This window comes from Vipera berus, assembly GCF_964194415.1.
Source record: "Vipera berus genome assembly, chromosome: 7".
In the NCBI taxonomy this organism is placed as follows: domain Eukaryota; kingdom Metazoa; phylum Chordata; class Lepidosauria; order Squamata; family Viperidae; genus Vipera; species Vipera berus.
In genome coordinates, this window is record NC_138209.1 from 7,528,260 (window position 1) to 7,545,472 (window position 17,213).

The 17,213-nt window shown below is 44.6% G+C and overlaps 1 protein-coding gene across 1 annotated transcript in view; it reads left to right on the forward strand.

The window, feature by feature from the left end:
• SDAD1 (SDA1 domain containing 1) overlaps positions 1-17,213 on the forward strand; it is a 36,440-nt gene that overhangs the window by 9,541 nt on the left and 9,686 nt on the right. Inside the window, exons 8-17 of the mRNA XM_081332188.1 lie at positions 268-342; positions 1,781-1,882; positions 6,317-6,386; positions 6,932-7,035; positions 8,367-8,424; positions 10,335-10,393; positions 12,315-12,391; positions 14,027-14,124; positions 14,438-14,514; positions 15,945-16,074. Of these exons, the coding sequence (XP_081188314.1) occupies positions 268-342; positions 1,781-1,882; positions 6,317-6,386; positions 6,932-7,035; positions 8,367-8,424; positions 10,335-10,393; positions 12,315-12,391; positions 14,027-14,124; positions 14,438-14,514; positions 15,945-16,074 (850 nt within the window). The remainder of the gene's footprint in view (positions 1-267; positions 343-1,780; positions 1,883-6,316; positions 6,387-6,931; positions 7,036-8,366; positions 8,425-10,334; positions 10,394-12,314; positions 12,392-14,026; positions 14,125-14,437; positions 14,515-15,944; positions 16,075-17,213) is intronic.

The window sequence follows — 17,213 nt, forward strand, 5'->3', positions numbered from 1 at the left end:
ATTCACTTAACAACGGTGGCAAGGATGCTTATAAAATGTGCACACAACTCACTTAGCAAATGTCTTGCTTAGCGACAGAAAGTTTGGGCTCCATTGTTGTAAGTCATGGACTGCCTGTACTTTTTTCCTAATTTGAGGCGGGAAGGGATAATATTTCTGATTTTGTTAGTTTAGCGGTGTATGAAACCTGCTTGCTCAAGGAGTTGTTTTTTTTTTTTTTTAAAAAATTCCTTTGGCTCTTCCTTGTCACCTCTCCTGGCTCTGTAGATCCAAGTTGCTGGCTTGACGTTTTTCCTTGGGAAGGATAAAGATGAAAAGAAAGACAGTGATTCAGAATCGGAGGTCAGTGTTCCTGGAATCCAGAATAATAACTTGGACCTAATTCTCAAAAGATGAGAAGTGTGCCACAGCTTTTTTTTTTAATTTTAATTCCATTTATATCCCGCCCTTCTCCGAAGACTCAGGGCAGCTTACAAGCTTAGCAGTAGCCTTCATTCTATGTATTATGTGCTTATGTCTTGATTGAATGCCCCACCATGAAAAGCCGAGTAACGTCCACGGACAATGTCACAGAAATTTGGTAAATTAGAAATAGAACAATAAGATTTGAAAGAGACCTTGGAGGTCTTCTAGTCCAACCCCCTGCTCAGGCAGGGAAACCCTATACCAGGGCTTTTCAACCTTTTCACTCATTGTACCACTTTTAGGATATGGCAACATCCGAGTACCACCAGTCGCCTAGCAAGGTGTCAAAAACTTGAGGACCAAAAGGAAAACAGTGATGAAGTACAGGTAGTCCTCGACTTAACAACAGTTCGCTTAGTGACTGTTCGAAGTTACAATGGCACTGGAAAAAAGGGCTCCCCAAGCCACAGACGAGCAAGACACCTGGCGGCGCTCTTCCTCCTGTCCTAGGTTTTCATTGTTGTGAGCATTTCTGTTGAGGATTGGCAGTTCCTGGTTGCTTCTCTCTTTGAAGAGTTTCCATCCATTGCTTCTTGTCCTGCCTTCAGGCGCTTTGGAGAATAGCTTGACTCCCACTTCTTTGGGGCAGCCTCTGAGATATTGGAAGACTGCTATCATGTCACCCCTCGTCCTTCTCTTCATTAGACTAGACATACCCAATTCCAGCAACCGTTCCCTATATGTTTTAGCCTCCAGTCCTCTAATCATCTTTGTTGCTCATCTCTGCACTCTTTCTAGAGTCTCAACATCTTTTTTACATTGTGGTGACCAAAACTGGATGCAGTATTCCAAGTGTGGCCTTACCAAGGCATTGTAAAGTGGTATTAACACTTCTCGTGATCTTGATTCTACCCTTCTGTTAATGCAGCCAAGAGTGTGTTGGCTTTTTTAACAGCTGCGCCACATTGCTGGCTCATATTTAAGTGATTGTCCACTAGGACTCCAAAATCCCTCTCACAGTTACTACTGTTGAGCAGTGTACCACCTATACTATACCTGTGCATTTGTTTTTTCTTCCCTAAATGTAGAACCTTACTTTTTTCGCCATTGAATTGATGCAGAGGATTCTATGGTCCTTTTGTCTCTAAATTTATTTAACTCATTGTTGCCAAAGTGTCATTATTTTCAATTCCATAACCACTTCACTGTGCACTGCCAAGAAAATATAGCACAAGATAGAGGAAGGTGTACAAAATTACTACATGTCTGTACACCCAGGGAATAGAGTTTGATGTAGATTGGTAGTTTCATGTTTCCTCATGCAAAGTTTTACTGAATCTTAAATTTCTCTTTCACACACTCTTTATTTTTCAAGGATGACGGTCCCTCAGCAAGAGACTTGATGGTACGGTATGCCACGGGAAAGAAAACGACAAAAAACAAGAAGAAACTCGAAAAAGCTATGAGAGTTTTAAAAGTGAGTAGCCTGGTTCGGCAGACCTGCCTGTTCTCTAAGCCTCTCCCAATATAGATAATCCTGGAGTTATGACTGTAGTGGAGCTTGCTCGTGATGGTCATAAAGAAGGTCGGTCACGTAACCAGCCCGATTTTGGTAATTTGTTGATTGCAAGTGGTCATTAAGAGAACCCATGGTTTGCTGTGGGTGTGGTTTTGCCAAAAACCAAAAGTAAATGCCTTTTTTTTTTTGCAAAACCACAGTAAAAACACGGTTATGTGACTGTGGGACTCAGCAAATAGCCATTAAAATAAAGAAAGAAAGAAAAAGAAAAGGTGAGGATGGCAGAACAGATTATTGGCGGTTCCCTCCCTTCTATCCAGGATGGCACATAAGGGTCTTCAGGATTGTCTAGGATGCTACACAACCTCTTCACAACCTGTTACCTTCTGGGAGGAGGGGGCTCCGTGGCATCCGAAGCAGAACATCCAGATTCAGTCACAGCTTTCTTGCGTAGGGTATTACCGTATTTTTGTATAAGACGCTCTGGCATGTGAGTTCCAAGCTTTCGGCAAACAAAGTCCCTTCCCCCCCCCCCCCGTTTCTCTGCGCCGATCAGCTGTTTGGCGGAGCCATTTTAATATTTAATATTTCCTTCTCGTGGGGGGGGGGCTGACTTCCCACACAAGACAGCTTAAATCTGGAACTAGGATACCAGAATAGCTTTACGTATCTCTTGCCTAAAAAAAAATATATATCTGATGTGCAGTGTGGAGATGGGTATAAGATGGACAGAAGTTTTTAGGCTACTTTTATTTTAAGAATTAATCCATATTACATGGATTAACACCCCCCTCTCCTGTAAAGCAAATAAGTGGGGCCCTTTAATTAGAAGAGAGCAAGCTATAATCCATTGAAAGGGCTACAATTACTTATGGTGGATGTGGAATCGCTTGGTCAGCAAGGATGGAGGGGGGAAATCTCATCAGAAGCATGAGAAGATGCTGGTTAATATTAATAAGCGCTAAATGTCAAGCCTTTTACATTACTAGGTGCCTAGCACAGGGGTAGGCAACCTTGGCTCTTTTATGACTTTTGGACTTCAACTCCCAGAATTCCTGAGCCAGCCATGCTGAGGGGAAAGGGAGAGGTTTCCAAGCTGAGCCATGCTGGCTCAGGAATTCTGGGAGTTGAAGTCCACGAGTCATAAAAGAGCCAAGGTTGCCTACCCCTGGCCTAGGCCCCTTCATGACTTGTGGACTTCAACTCCCAGAATTCCTGAGCCAGCTATGCTGAGGGAAAAGGGAGAGGTTTCCAAGCTGAGCCATGCTGGCTCAGGAATTCTGGGAGTTGAAGTCCACGAGTCATAAAAGAGCCATGGTTGCCTACCCCTGGCCTAGCCTTTAAGCATGTTGATGAATGGAATGCCAAAGAGCTGAGCCGGCAAATCCAGAAGTTCGGCTGGCCAACGATTTTGCCCCCTCCCCACTCCCATTAGTGGCAAACCCACAGGGGCTTGACACCTGCACCAGGCAACATGGCAGCGGCATGTAAAGGCATGCCCTGTGCTGCAGAGGTTACCATTATTTTTTCCGTGTATAAGACGTTGCACTTGTTATAAGATGCACCTGATTTTTGAACAAGGTGTTTGCAGGAAAAAATAGCGTCTTGTACACGGAAAAATACGGTAACCTTGTGAACTCTCAATTTTCCTCTTTCCATTATGTATTCAAGATGGACAGTGATTAATATTTACATGTATTTATATGTAAGGGTGTAGGTATATACATACGTTGTATGTGGCATATTTATATGTGTGTTATGTATGTGTACGCTTTTGAGAGCAGGCAACAGAATTTCATCTTTAATACATGCTTTTAATGTGCCATCTTATAAATGCCACCCAGTTGCTGAGCACTCATAATGACCAGGGCCGCTGTGATTGTCGTAATTTCAAATGGGGGTCCTAAATATCCTCCAGGTATTTATGTCTTCAGACAGTCATTGAGCGATCAATCGTAAGTTGGGGGCCACTTGTATATTGATTTCTGTGTATTTCTGGGAGGTCTCTTGTGAAGTGACAGTTAACAATCTGGAAAATGAAGCGTCGGAGACGGGGCCTAGAGAGCGGTTGGAGATCCAGCCGATCCAAATCCGACCGATTGCGACTAAGAACCTATATTAGGTCTTATCTCGCTGCGATAAGGGTGGCGAGGTCTAATCACTTCGCTACCCTTATCGCGTCCGCAGATAATCGCCCGGCCGCCCTGTTTAGGGTGACTCGCTCCCTCCTTAAGAGGTGAGGGAGGAACCCTTGCAGGGTCGTGCCGAGGAGTTTAACCAACATCTGTCGGACAAAATCGCTCGGATTCGGACCGGTCTGGACTCTGACTGGGCAGAGTCTGATGATCAGGACACGGGCGGTCTTGTCGATATTACCTGGGAGGAGTTTGATTCTGTGACTCCGGAGGAAGTGGACAGGATTATGGGGAGGCTGAGCTCCACCACATGTTTATTGGACCCGTGCCCTTCCTGGCTGGTTTATGCAGTCCGGGAGAGGACACGCAGCTGGTTCCAGGCAGTTATATCAGCTTCTTTGAGTGAGGGTAGCTTCCCTGCCGTCTTGAAAGAGGCGGTGGTGAGGCCTCTCCTCAAGAAGCCTGCCTTGGACCCAGCTGTATTGAACAATTTTCGTCCGGTCTCCAACCTTCGCTTCCTTGCGAAGGTTGTTGAGAGTGTGGTGGCACATCAGCTCCCTCTGGTCCTGGATGAAGCGGATTATCTAGACCCGTACCAATCAGGTTTCAGGCCCGGGTACAGCACGGAGACGGCATTGGTCGCGCTGGTGAATGATCTCTGGAGGGCTCGGGACAGGGGACATTCCTCTGTTCTAGTCCTATTAGACCTCTCAGCGGCTTTCGATACCATCGACCATGGTATCCTGCTGCGGCGTCTCAGGGGATTGGGAGTGGGAGGCACGGTCTTACAGTGGTTCTCCTCCTATCTCCAGGGACGTTCGCAGTCGGTGTTGACAGGAGGGCAGAGGTCGACCGCGAGGTCTCTCGTTTGTGGAGTTCCTCAGGGGTCGGTCCTCTCGCCTCTCCTGTTCAACATCTATATGAAACCGCTGGGTGAGATCATTCGTGGCTTTGGAGTTGGGTATCATCAGTACGCTGATGATACCCAGCTTTTTCTTTCGACCCCAAACCACCCCAGTGATGCCCTCAACGTGATGTCCCGTTGCCTGGAGGCGGTTCGGGTCTGGATGGGGAGGAACAGACTTCAACTAAACCCCGACAAGACTGAGTGGCTTTGCATACCTTCATCCCGGGTCTATTCGGATATTCCATCTCTTTCTATGGGGGGTGAATTACTACCCCCCGTAGATAGGGCTCGCAACTTGGGAGTCCTCCTAGATTCACGGCTCACCTTGGAAGATCACATAGTGGCTGTGACTAGGGGGGCTTTCGCCCAGGTTCGCCTGGTGCGCCAGTTGCGGCCCTATCTATGCCGGGATGATCTATGCACGGTCACTCACGCGCTCGTGACCTCTCGTCTAGACTACTGCAACGCTCTCTACATGGGGCTTCCCTTGAGGACCACCCGGAGGCTCCAACTGGTACAGAATGCAGCCGCGAGAGTTGTGTTGGGAGTCTCCCGATACTCCCATGTCACACCTCTGCTCCGTGAGCTGCATTGGTTACCAGTTGTCTTCCGGGTGAGATTCAAGGTACTAGTAATGGTGTTCAAAGCCCTACATGGCAGGGGTCCGGAGTACCTTAGGGAACACCTGCTGCCGGCATCAACTTCCCTCCGCCCTGTGCGTTCCCACAGAGAGGGCCTCCTCAGGGTGCCACCGGTCAGAGAATGTCGATTGGTGGCCCCCAGGGGGAGATCCTTCTCTGTGGGCGCCCCGGAGCTATGGAACCAGTTACCGGTTGAGCTCCGGACGGCGCCCGATCTTCGCTCCTTTTGCCGCGATCTAAAAACATACTTGTTTGAACAAGCCGGCCTGGCCTGAGGGGGGATTGGTGGGGTTTTTACTGTCATTTTAATGGGGTTTTTATTATGTATTAACTGTTTTTTAATGGGCATGTATTTAATTACTTTTTAACTTTTGTAATTCTGTGTTTTATTCTTGCCCTGTACACCGCCCTGAGTCCTTCGGGAGAAGGGCGGTATAGAAATATTAATAAATTAAATTAAAAATTAAATGGCCACGATACACAGGATATTCCTATTGGACTTGACATTCATGGCCCCCAGATAGATTTTAAGCTAAGACGTGGATGTTCAACAGGTCTAGAGCAAGCATTTCCCAGTAGCTAAATGTCTCAGGCTGATTCTCTGCATCTGTATCACCTCTCCCAGGAAGAAATTAATTCAGACAACCTAATGAAACATAATTATAGAACTCAAGTCTTCACTGAACATGTCTGTTTCTTTCTTCTCCAGAAACACAAGAAAAAGAAGAAGCCAGAAGTGTTCAATTTTTCAGCAATTCATTTAATCCACGATCCCCAAGGCAAGTTCGTTTGATCCGAGATAAATCGTTGCAAGGAGGAGCTTCTGACTTACCTCTTTAATTGTCTCTCAGAAGCTGAGCGGGGTCAGTCCTGGTTAGAGTTTGGATGGGAAGACATGGTCCTGAGTTGCAGATTCTGCCTCTACTGTGATACACAAGTATCTCCAGGTCACACCATGGAAAAGCAGCTTCAGGAATATCCAACAATCTCCCCTTCCGTTACTTAATGCCAAGGGTCTTCAAACTTGGCCCTTTTATGACTTGTGGACTTTGAATTCTGGGAGTTGAAGTCCACAAGTCATAAAAGGGCCAGGTTTGAAGACCCCTGCTTAACACCGTCGCCTTTGCGGTATTTTCATCTCTAGGGCAAACACACCTCTACACAGGTGTTTTAATCAGGGATGAAACTACTCAGCATCGGTGGGACACTGAGCCTAGTTTTGCCACACAGAAAAAAAATAAATCTTTAACTTTGAGGCCCTCAGGACAGCCCCGCCCTGCCCCAGGCTTTTCTCTGATGTTCATCGGTTTCCTGCTGATTTCAGACTTTGCTGAGAAACTGTTAAAGCAACTGGAATCCTCAAAGGAGAGGTTTGAAGTGAAGATGATGCTGATGGATCTCATTTCAAGGCTGGTTGGGATTCACGAGGTACAGTTTGCGTTCTGAGTTATTTTTCTGTCTTTTCCGTTTTCGTTTTGCTTTACTTTTGTGTAAGCTGGGCAGAAAAGCCAACGCAGTGCTAGGCTGCATTAACAGAGGGATAGAATCAAGATCACGTAAAGTACTAATACCACTTTACAATGCCTTGGTAAGGCGACACTTGGAATACTGCATCCAGTTTTGGTCACCACGATGTAAAAAAGATGTTGAGACTCTAGAAACAATACAGAGAGGAGCAACAAAGATGTTCAGGGGACTAGAAGCTAAAACATATAAGGAGCGGGTGCTGGAATTGGGTATGTCTAGTTTAATGAAGAGAAGGACGAGGGGGGACAGGATAGCAGTGATCCAATATCTTAGGGGCTGCCCCAAAGAAGAGGGAGTCAAGCTATTCTCCAAAGCACCTGAAGGCAGGACAAGAAGCAACAGATGGAAACTAATCAAGGAGAGAAGCAACCTGGAACTAAGGAGAAACTTCCTGACAGAACAATTAACTAGTGGAACAACCCACCTCCAAAAGTTGTGAATGCTCCAACAGTGGAAGTTTTTAAGAAGAGACTGGACAGCCATTTGTCTGAAATGGTATAGGGTTTCCTGCCTGAGCAGGGGTTTGGACTAGATGACCTCCAAGGTCCCTTCCAACATCATCATCTTTTTTTTTTTTTTTATTATTATTATTATTATTATTATTATTATTATTATTATTATTATTATTATTACTATTATTACTATTATTACTATTATTACTATTACTATTAAAAATGCTAGCAAATTTTGTGGCCATTGATCAAGAGCACGCACGGGCATCTTATGACCGCAATTGAGCCCATAATTTCTGTTGCTAAGTGAGACAGCTGTGAAGTGAATTTTGCCAATAATAATAATAATAATATTATAATAATAATAATAATAATAATAATAATAATAATAATAATAATAATAATAATAATATAGTAGTAGTAGTAGTAGTATGATGATGATGATATTGGAAGGGAACTTGGAGGTCATCTAGTCCAACCCCCTGCTTAGGCAGGCGACCCTATACCATTTCAGACAAATGGCTGTCTGGTCTCTTCTTAAAAACTTCCAGTGTTGGAGCATTCACCACTTCTGGAGGCTGGTGGTTCCACCGGTTAATTGTTCTAACTGTCAGGACCTTTCTCCAGTTGCCTTTTGAAAAAACACCTTCGGGGTCTGGTCCATATGCTTTTCTCTCTGGCTTTGCTGGAAAGTCACCCTGGTGGTGGTTGGGATTATTTAACTCAGTCGTCCATTTCATTCATAGCTGACCTCTTGACAACCCTCTTGTGTTTCCACAGCTTTTCCTCTTCAACTTTTACCCTTTTATACAACGATTTCTGCAGCCCCACCAAAGAGGTAAGTGGCTTCAATACATTCTTCCCAACCTCCTTGTTTCTCTTTGCTTCGAGGCTATACCAGTTGCAAAAAACGAAGAGAATTTTGTTTACTCTGCTTTGTGCCCCTTTGCTGCTGTCTCGTTTTCATTTTAACCCGTCTGAAACTTTCTGGCCTTTTGCAGCCATTTCAGGACTCGGAGCAAGAAAACAAATTACTCGGATCCAAAGAAAAGCACAGATTATGGGGATTTTTCTGTGCTTCTTATGAAAATGAATCCTAGGCTAGCAGAAAATACTGCTCGGTTTCATGAGCAGCAGTGAAAAGTTCCTCTCTTTATTTCAGGAGCTTCCTGGAAAAGCAAAAAGCGCGGCTTTTTCTACCTGCTTCTTTGTTTGACCCATTTTATTTTATTTTGGTAACAGCCTTGATTTTGAAAGAAGAAAACGATAAAAGCAGATGTTCCTCTGCCAATAAAAATCTGAGTTGCAAAGTGTTGTGTTGTCGTTCAGTCACTGTGTCTGACTCTTTGTGGACCACAATACCCCACATTCCCATAATCCTCCACTGTTTGCCAGAGTTTGGCCAAATTCACGTTCATTGCGTCAATGAAATTTATCTAACCATCGCATCCTCTGCCATCCCTTTTTTTTTCTTTTGCCTTCCATCTTTCCCAACATCTGGATGTTCTCCAATGAGTCCTCTTTTCTCCTTTGCCGACCAGAGTATTTGAGCTTCAGTTACAGTGTCTTGTCTTTCCAAAGGACAATCCGGGTCAATTTCCTTTAGGATTGATGGATGGGATCTCCTTGCAGTCCATGGATCTCTCAAGGGTGCTCTCCATCACCAGTTTAACTTTTTAGGAAGTTGGAAAATACTGGAAATATGGCCTCGCTCAGTGGCAAATCACTTTTATCAGGCCCAAAGATTCGCTTTATTATTTAATTTATTTATTTAGATGTCAAGCACGGTATTGCCGGTGTGGCAAATATTGCTTCTCAGCTTGCCAACGAACCGGGGGAGTGGGGGGGATGTTGGGTTTGGAATGCAGACTTCAAAGATTAAGAAGCCGGACCTTGAGACCCAAGGACGTTACACCAGGTGTCTGGCCAGACCTAGAGATGCTTTCTCATAACAATATTTTCTACTTGATTGGGCAACGCGTGACCTGACCCAGAGGGAGGAGGCGAGAATTCAATGCTTTTACTATATGGGTTTGGGAGGGGGTCTAGCCAGAGCTGGTTTTGCCTTCATTAGTGCCGAAGTGATGTACTCAATAAAGTTTTACATTAAGACGGGTCTTCAAGCTTGGCCCTTTTATACCTTGTGGACTTCCACTCCCAGAATTCCTCAGCCGGGCATGCTGGCTGAGGAATTCTGGGAGTTGAAGTCCACAAGTCATAAAAGGGCCAAGTTTGAAGACCCCTGCATTAAGAGATTGGAATGTCTCAAAGATGTTTGCTTGGTTGGGTTCATCATTTGGAACCTTGACATTAGATATATACTTTCTTTTGAGAGCAGACAAAAACAGAATTTTATTTTTAATATGGGCCGGTGCTCACAGTAAAATTGACAACAAAAGTTATCTTATTTGTCAAATTTAGATACTGCCCATCTGACTGTCCAAGGGGCTCTGGGTGGTTTACAGAACCTTGAAATCATTTTTCAAGCTTCCACATCTTCACCCTTCAATGAAGATAAGATAACCTTTGTTGTCAATTTTACTGTGAGCACACTAGCCCACATTAAAAATGAAAAATGATTAAATGATCAAATATGGAGAACCACTGCCAGTTGTTGCCAACAGCTCTAAACAACAAGATTCATCAATGATAAACTTAACAGAATTTTTTTTCCTTTCTGTTTGAGGAACTGATGTATCTTTTGGTCCATCATTACAACTGTCCTTTTTTTTGTTGCTCTTGTTGCAGAAGTTACCAAGATTCTTCTTTTTGCTGCACAAGCTTCTCACCAACTTGTCCCACCAGAGGTGAGGCCTTTGTTGACCAAGATGACTAGGAAGAAGTAATTGTTTTCTTTCAGAAGTCTCGCCCAAAGGATAAAAATGGGATTTCTCCTTTATAGGTAGTTGGTATGGCTTAATAAAATAAGTCAGTGGTGGCAAACCTATGGCATGCGTGCCAGAGGCGGCACTCAGAGCCCTCTCTGTGGGCACGCACGCCATTGCCCCAGCCCTACCTCCCCCTTGGCCCCCTCCTCACCAGCAGCCCCCCTGGAGGAGAGTCACCTCCGAGTGCAGCCTGTGTGGAATAGCATTGCCAACGACATGTCAGCGGGGACAAGACTCCACCCTAATGCCCCATCATGCGCAGTTGATGCTGTGGGGCACGGGCAGAGGGCGTGGCCACTATGGTGCTGCTGGGCTGCCTGGGTGATCTGCGGCATGCCGTGGAGGTGGTGAGTGGCCCTATGGGTGGACGGGGTGGGGACGGAGCAGGGACCAGGTGGAGGCAGGGCGGGGTGGAGTAGGGGCAGGCTGGGGGGCAGTGGCAGTTTTTGGGCACTCGGTCTCCAAAAGTTTCACCATCACTGAAATAAGTGTTAGCCTGTGCTGATACAGGAATTTCTTGACTTACAATAGTTCATTTAGTGACTGTTCAAAGTTGCAACGGCACTTGAAAGAAGTGACATGACCGCTTTCCACACGACCATCGCAGCATCCCCATGATCACGTTATCAGAATTCAGACACTTGACCACGGACTCATATTTATGATAGTTGCAGTGTCCTGGGTTTAGGTCAGGGGTAGGCAACCTTGGCTCTTTTATGACTCATGGACTTCAACTCCCAGAATTTAGCTGACTCAAGAATTCTGGGAGTTGAAGTCCATGAGTCATAAAAGAGCCGAGGTTGCCTACCCTGGTTTAGGTGATCAGCTTTTGTGGCCTTCTGACAAGCAAAGTCAGTGGGGAAGCCAGATTCACTTAACAGCTTGTCACTAACTTAGCAACTGCAGCGATTCACTTGCCAACTCTGGCAACAAAAGTTCGGAAAATGAGGCAAAACTCACTTAACAAATGTCTCAGCTGCAGAAATTTTGGGCTCAATTGTGTTCGTAAGTTGTACATATTGATCAAACTGGCTAAACTTTTTGTGTTGTGTTGGATAGGGTGGGAAGGAGAACCCAGGTATGTTGGTTCAGCAGTGTAGTTAGAGAGTCAGTTTGGTGTAGTGATTAAGGTGATGGCTTAGAAACCAGGAGACGGTGAGTTCTAGTCCCACCTTAGGCATGAAAGCCGACTGGGTGACTTTGGACCAATCACCACAAGATGGTGAGTTCTAGTCCCGTGTTAGGCATCAAAGTCGGCTGGATGACTTTGGGCCAATCTCTAGGAGACTGTTAATTCTATTCCTGCCTTAGGCATGAAAGTCTGCTGGGTGACTTTGAGCTAGTCACCAGGAGACTGTGAGTTCTAGTCCCACCTTAGTCATGAAAGCCGGCTGGCTGACTTTGGGCCAATCTCTAGGAGGCTGTATATTCTAGTCCCACCTTAGGCATGAATGCCAGCTGGATGACTTTGGGCCAATCTCTAGGAGACTGTGAGTTCTAGTCCCACTTTAGGCCTGAATGCCAGCTGGATGACTTTGGGCCAATCTCTAGGAGACTGTGAGTTCTAGTCCCGTGTTAGGCATCAAAGTCGGCTGGATGACTTTGGGCCAACCTCTAGGAGACTGTATATTCTAGTCCTGCCTTAGGCATGAATGCCAGCTGGGTGACTTTGGGCCAATCCTTTGCCTAGTTGTTCCTGTTCATTTAAAGCCCCACTCAAATGTTCCGTGTAACTCAAGAGTTTGCTATGCCAGCACACCTTGATGTAATTAAATTCCATTCTCCGTTTACTAAAGAATGAACAATTCTTCAACCTATTTTTTTTCCTTCTTTTCAACAGACTATGCAGCCAGTCCTCATGACAATAGCCAACAACTTTGTCACGGACAAAAACTCTGGGGAAGTCATGACTGTTGGGTAAGCATTTAAGAGCTTGGGAGCAGCATATAAACTTTGATGCAGCATCAAAGGAGGAGATAATGTGGCTTTGCAAAATTGACTACAGGCTGTCCTCAACTTATCCAGTGGAGCTCAGAATTTTGGCCACGCGTTATTGTGGTTGTAAGTTTGAGTCACCATGTGACTGGACTAAATTTTACAACCTTTTTTTATGATAGCTGTTAAGTGAGTCACTGGTCATTAGGCAACTCATTAAGTTGTTAAATGAATCGTGGCCTTAAGCCCAAAACGGCAAAAACAAATTGCAGATCACAGTCACTAGTGCCTGAAATATGATCACGTCCCCACGTGGGTGATGCTAGTTTTCCAGGGCCATCCTGACTTTGAACTGTCGCTAAACAAGGCTGTCATTAACTCAGGACTGTTTGTAAGGCACAAAAAGTAGATTTCCGTATAGCTTAGGCAGAATCCAACTTTTAAGAATTTTATGGCTTTGGCCCTGAATTTAATTTCAGTTGCTGCACAGTGCCGCATTGTGAATTATTTCAGAGTCGTGCAGTGCCAGTCTCCTCAGGTCCTCTGAAGTGTGTAAAAGAACAAATTTAGCCCTTGTGTGCGACACTTCAAACAATTTCATCTTTTTTAGGAACATGAAGCTGCTACCAAGTCCTGTGTTTGTACTCCTGAACATTTCTCGGATATGTTTTACATTTTTTTAATTTTTTAAAAAAACTTTTAAATTTAGATTTTGCCGACAAAGAGTTAAAGGGAGACTAATATAGCTATTTTGAGCTATTGAGCTCTCATCAGCTAACCATACCCTTCTGAGATTTGAACCGCTTGCACGTTAGGCAGCTGTATTAACCTCTAGGCCAGCGATGGCGAACCTTTTAGAAACCAAATGCTCAAAATGCAATCCAAAACATCACTTATGTATCATCGGGTGCCGGGTGGGCATGGCCCATTGGGTGGGCGTGGCCCATTGGGTGGGCGTGGCCGCGGTGGTAACGGCACACTGGGTGGGACTAAAAAGTTCAATCAATTCCAGCTTTGCGAGAACTTTTTTTTTCTCGCAAGAAGTCGATTGATTGATTGATTGATTTTTTTTTTGCACACGGCGGCAGAGGCCTAAAGTGAAAAGGTTTTATAAAACCCAGCTTGAAGGCCTAGGACTGGGATGACGGCGCGCGTGCCCACAGAGAGGGCTCTGTGTGCCACCTGTGGCACCCGTGCCATAGGTTCGCCACCACGGCTCTAGGCCAATCACAGAAAGGTATGGCTAGCTCAGGGGTAGGCAACCTCGGCTCTTTTATGACTCATGGACTTCAACTCCCAGAATTCCTGAGTCAGCTATGAGTTGAAGTCCATGAGTCATAAAAGAGCCGAGGTTGCCTACCCCTGGCTAGCTGATGAGAGCTAAATATCTCGAAATAGCTATACTAGTCTCCCTTTAATTCTTTGTCAGCCAAATCTAAATTTGACACAGAAATAGTTTGTTGCAATAGAGTCTGCCTGTAAAGGCTCCTTAGATTGGGGTTGAAAAGCGAAAGCAATAGCAGATTGCTCCGTCCCATATTTGGGTAGACCGGTTTCCCTGGAAAACACTTAATATATATATATTATTCAAAACTTCCCCCCCCCCCTACTTTTTAGGATCAATGCTATTAAAGAGATATCTGCTCGGTGCCCTCTGGCTATGACAGAAGATTTGCTTCAAGACCTGGTTCAATACAAATCTCATAAAAACAAAAGTAAGTCATTTTTGCGTGTGTACAAAATGAATGATCTCTGAGGGACCTTGTTTAGTTGATTCAGAGGCTAGGTAGCTCCGCAGAGCTCCATTGCTATTAATTCCAAGTGAGTGTTTTCTTTTAATCAGCTTTTTAAATTTTATTTCCAATACTTCTGAGAGCTTCGCTGTTGCCGTATTATTTGTTTTCCGCTCAGAGTCAGCTTGTGGGGGAGGTGGGAGGCATAATTTTTTTTAAACAAATAATATATATATATATATTTCTGAACTTAGCTTTGCAAGCCACGCTCAGGGTTATTAATTGTTCTTCACAGACGTAGTGATGTCAGCAAGGACACTCATCCACCTGTTCCAATCACTGAATCCACGGATGTTGCAGAAAAAATTCCGGGTAAATAATTAATTTGTGTCTGGGAAAAAGAATGAACTGCTAACCATTGATGCTTGCCTCCTGAATTTTTTTTTTTAAAAAGAGGCCAGTAAAATTAAGAGTTGGTATGAAACATCTAGGTCATGGGTCTCAAACTCCCAGTCCGTGGACCAGTGCCGGGCTGTACAAACAAGCAAAGCCCCATCCGCAAGATTCAGGCAGCACACAAAACCACAGACCCTCCCTGGTGGCCAAAAGGATGGGGACCACTGGGCTAGGCCAGGGGTAGGCAACCTCGGCTCTTTTATGACTCATGGACTTCAACTCCCAGAATTCCTGAGTCAGCTGACTCAGGAATTTTGGGAGTTGAAGTCCATGAGTCATAAAAGAGCCGAGGTTGCCTACCCCTGGCCTAGGCAAAAGTTTTAATCTCTTGACCTCATAAGTAGGTTGTTTCTTACACGCTGTTTCTTGCTATATCTGCTGCGGATCTTCTGATTTTGATTCTGGATTTGTAACACTTCAGCGTGTTTGTTTGTTTTTTTTGCCATTTTGGTGGAACTGGTCCACCCTGGCTTGGAACTCTCTTTGCACCTGTCGAGGTTGAAGAAGACAGTTCTGGCTTGTTTGAGCTTTCTGTGATTGCCATCCATCTTCTTTCGGTGTCTTCTAAAACAGGGGACTTCAAACGGGGCAACTTTGAAGACTTGTGGACTTCAACTTCCAGAATGCCTCAGCCGGCTAGGGAATTCTGGGAGTTGAAGTCCACAAGTCTTAAAAGTTGCCCCGTTTGGAGATCTTGAACCCATCCTAGTTGTGTTGAAACATCCTTCCTAGAAATAAGTATCCTGCTGTGTTTTCCCGAAAATAAGGCCAGCACCAACAATAACCCCTAGCTTGATTTTGGGGGGGGGTGGGCCTAATATAAGCCCTATCCCAAAAAGCACTAGTTTTGGGGCAAGGCACACACCTAAAAATCAAGCTGGGGTGGGGGGGTTGCCCCACCCGCCGTGCTCCCACAGGCCTCTCCTTGCTGGCCTACTTCTTATGAGGCCTCTTCTGAAGCCAGGCCTGCTTTTCTCAGTCACAGGGCTTTCCGGAAGGCCTATACACCCAAGAACCAAGCTATGGATTCAATCCATAGCTCGGTTCTGCAAGACCTCAGCAGCCGAGCACTGAGCTATGGATTGAATCTGTAGCTCGGTTCTTGGGTGAATAGGCCTTCTGGAAAGGCCTGACTGCAAAATGCAGACCCAAATGCAGCTGCAGAACTTTGGCCCCAGAAGAAGTGGACCGGCTGGGTGGGGCTGTCGGTGTCAGAGGTGAGATAAGGCCTACCCCAAAAATAAGACCTGGTGCCTCTTGGAGGGGGAAAAAATAAGACCCGGTCTTATTTTCGGGGAAACTTAGTAGTAGGATGTAGCGTTCATTAAGCACTGATTTGTCTGCAGGGTAAACCAACGGAAGCCACTTCAGAAGCCAAGATCCATGAATATGGGGAATTGGATGTCAAAGATTATATTCCAGGAGCTGAAGTCCTGGAGCTCGAGAAGGAAGAAGAAGAAAACCTTGAAGAAGGAGGTCAGTTTGAGTTTGGCATCAGTACATTTCTGCTCCTGTTGCTTAGAATTCTGGGAGTTGAAGTCTACAGGTGTTAAAGTTGCCAAGGTTGGATACTCCTGATTTAAGGTGTGTAAGGGAGTATCTTATGGCGCTTTAAAGTCTAATCATATTTTTTCTATAAGAGCTCAAAGGATTTTATGGATTAAATTTCATTTCATATTAGAAAGTGTTATCCTAACTGGTACATCTTGGAGCACATCTTTCTCCTTCTGTCCTGGCTACTTTTTACAGAGACACAATTGGGAGCACTTTAACAAACTGCATCAGTGTTTGGTTTGGTTGGTAGCAGAGCCTCAGATAAAAGGTCCATGCAAAGTGGTAAGGACCGCCGAGAAGATTATAGGAAGCCCGCTTCCCATTATTCAGGATATGGCTTACAAGCATTTATATGTGCTTAAAGCTTGGAACATTGTTAGAGACCCCACACACCCACTTCACGGTCTGTTCCTTTTGCTCCCCTCTGGGAGGAGGTTTCAAAGTATTTATAGCAGAACTGCTAGATTCTGTAACAGTCTTCTTCCTTATGCCATCCGTCTTGTAACTTCGCAGGATTCTTTTTTTCTGCCATGTATATGTATACATTTGAATTAGACATAACATTTTTATTCTATTCCATTTCGTTCCATATTTTCTATTCCTGTTTTGTTCTGTTCTTTCTATTCTGTTCCATTCCATCCCATCCCATCCTATCCTATTCTGTTCTATTTCATTCCATTTCATTCTATATTCTATTCTATTCTATTCTATTCTATTCTATTCTATTCTATTCTATTCTATTCTATTCTATTCTATTCTATTCTATTCTATTCTATTCTATTCTATTCTATTCTATTCCATATCATATTCTATTCCATATTCTATTCCATATCATATTCTGTTCTATTCTATTCTTATTCCATTCCACTCCATTCCATATTTTCTGTTCTGTTCTGCTCTGTCTGCGTTGTGTACACAAAGACATACAGAATAACTGGAAAAACTATAATTGGTACGATTACAGGTAGTCCTTGATTTGCAATCAGAGTGTCAACAAATCCGAGAAAGGAGACCTCCGACCTGGATCCAAAGTTTTGAGTGCCCGGGGTGGGGGGGGGTGG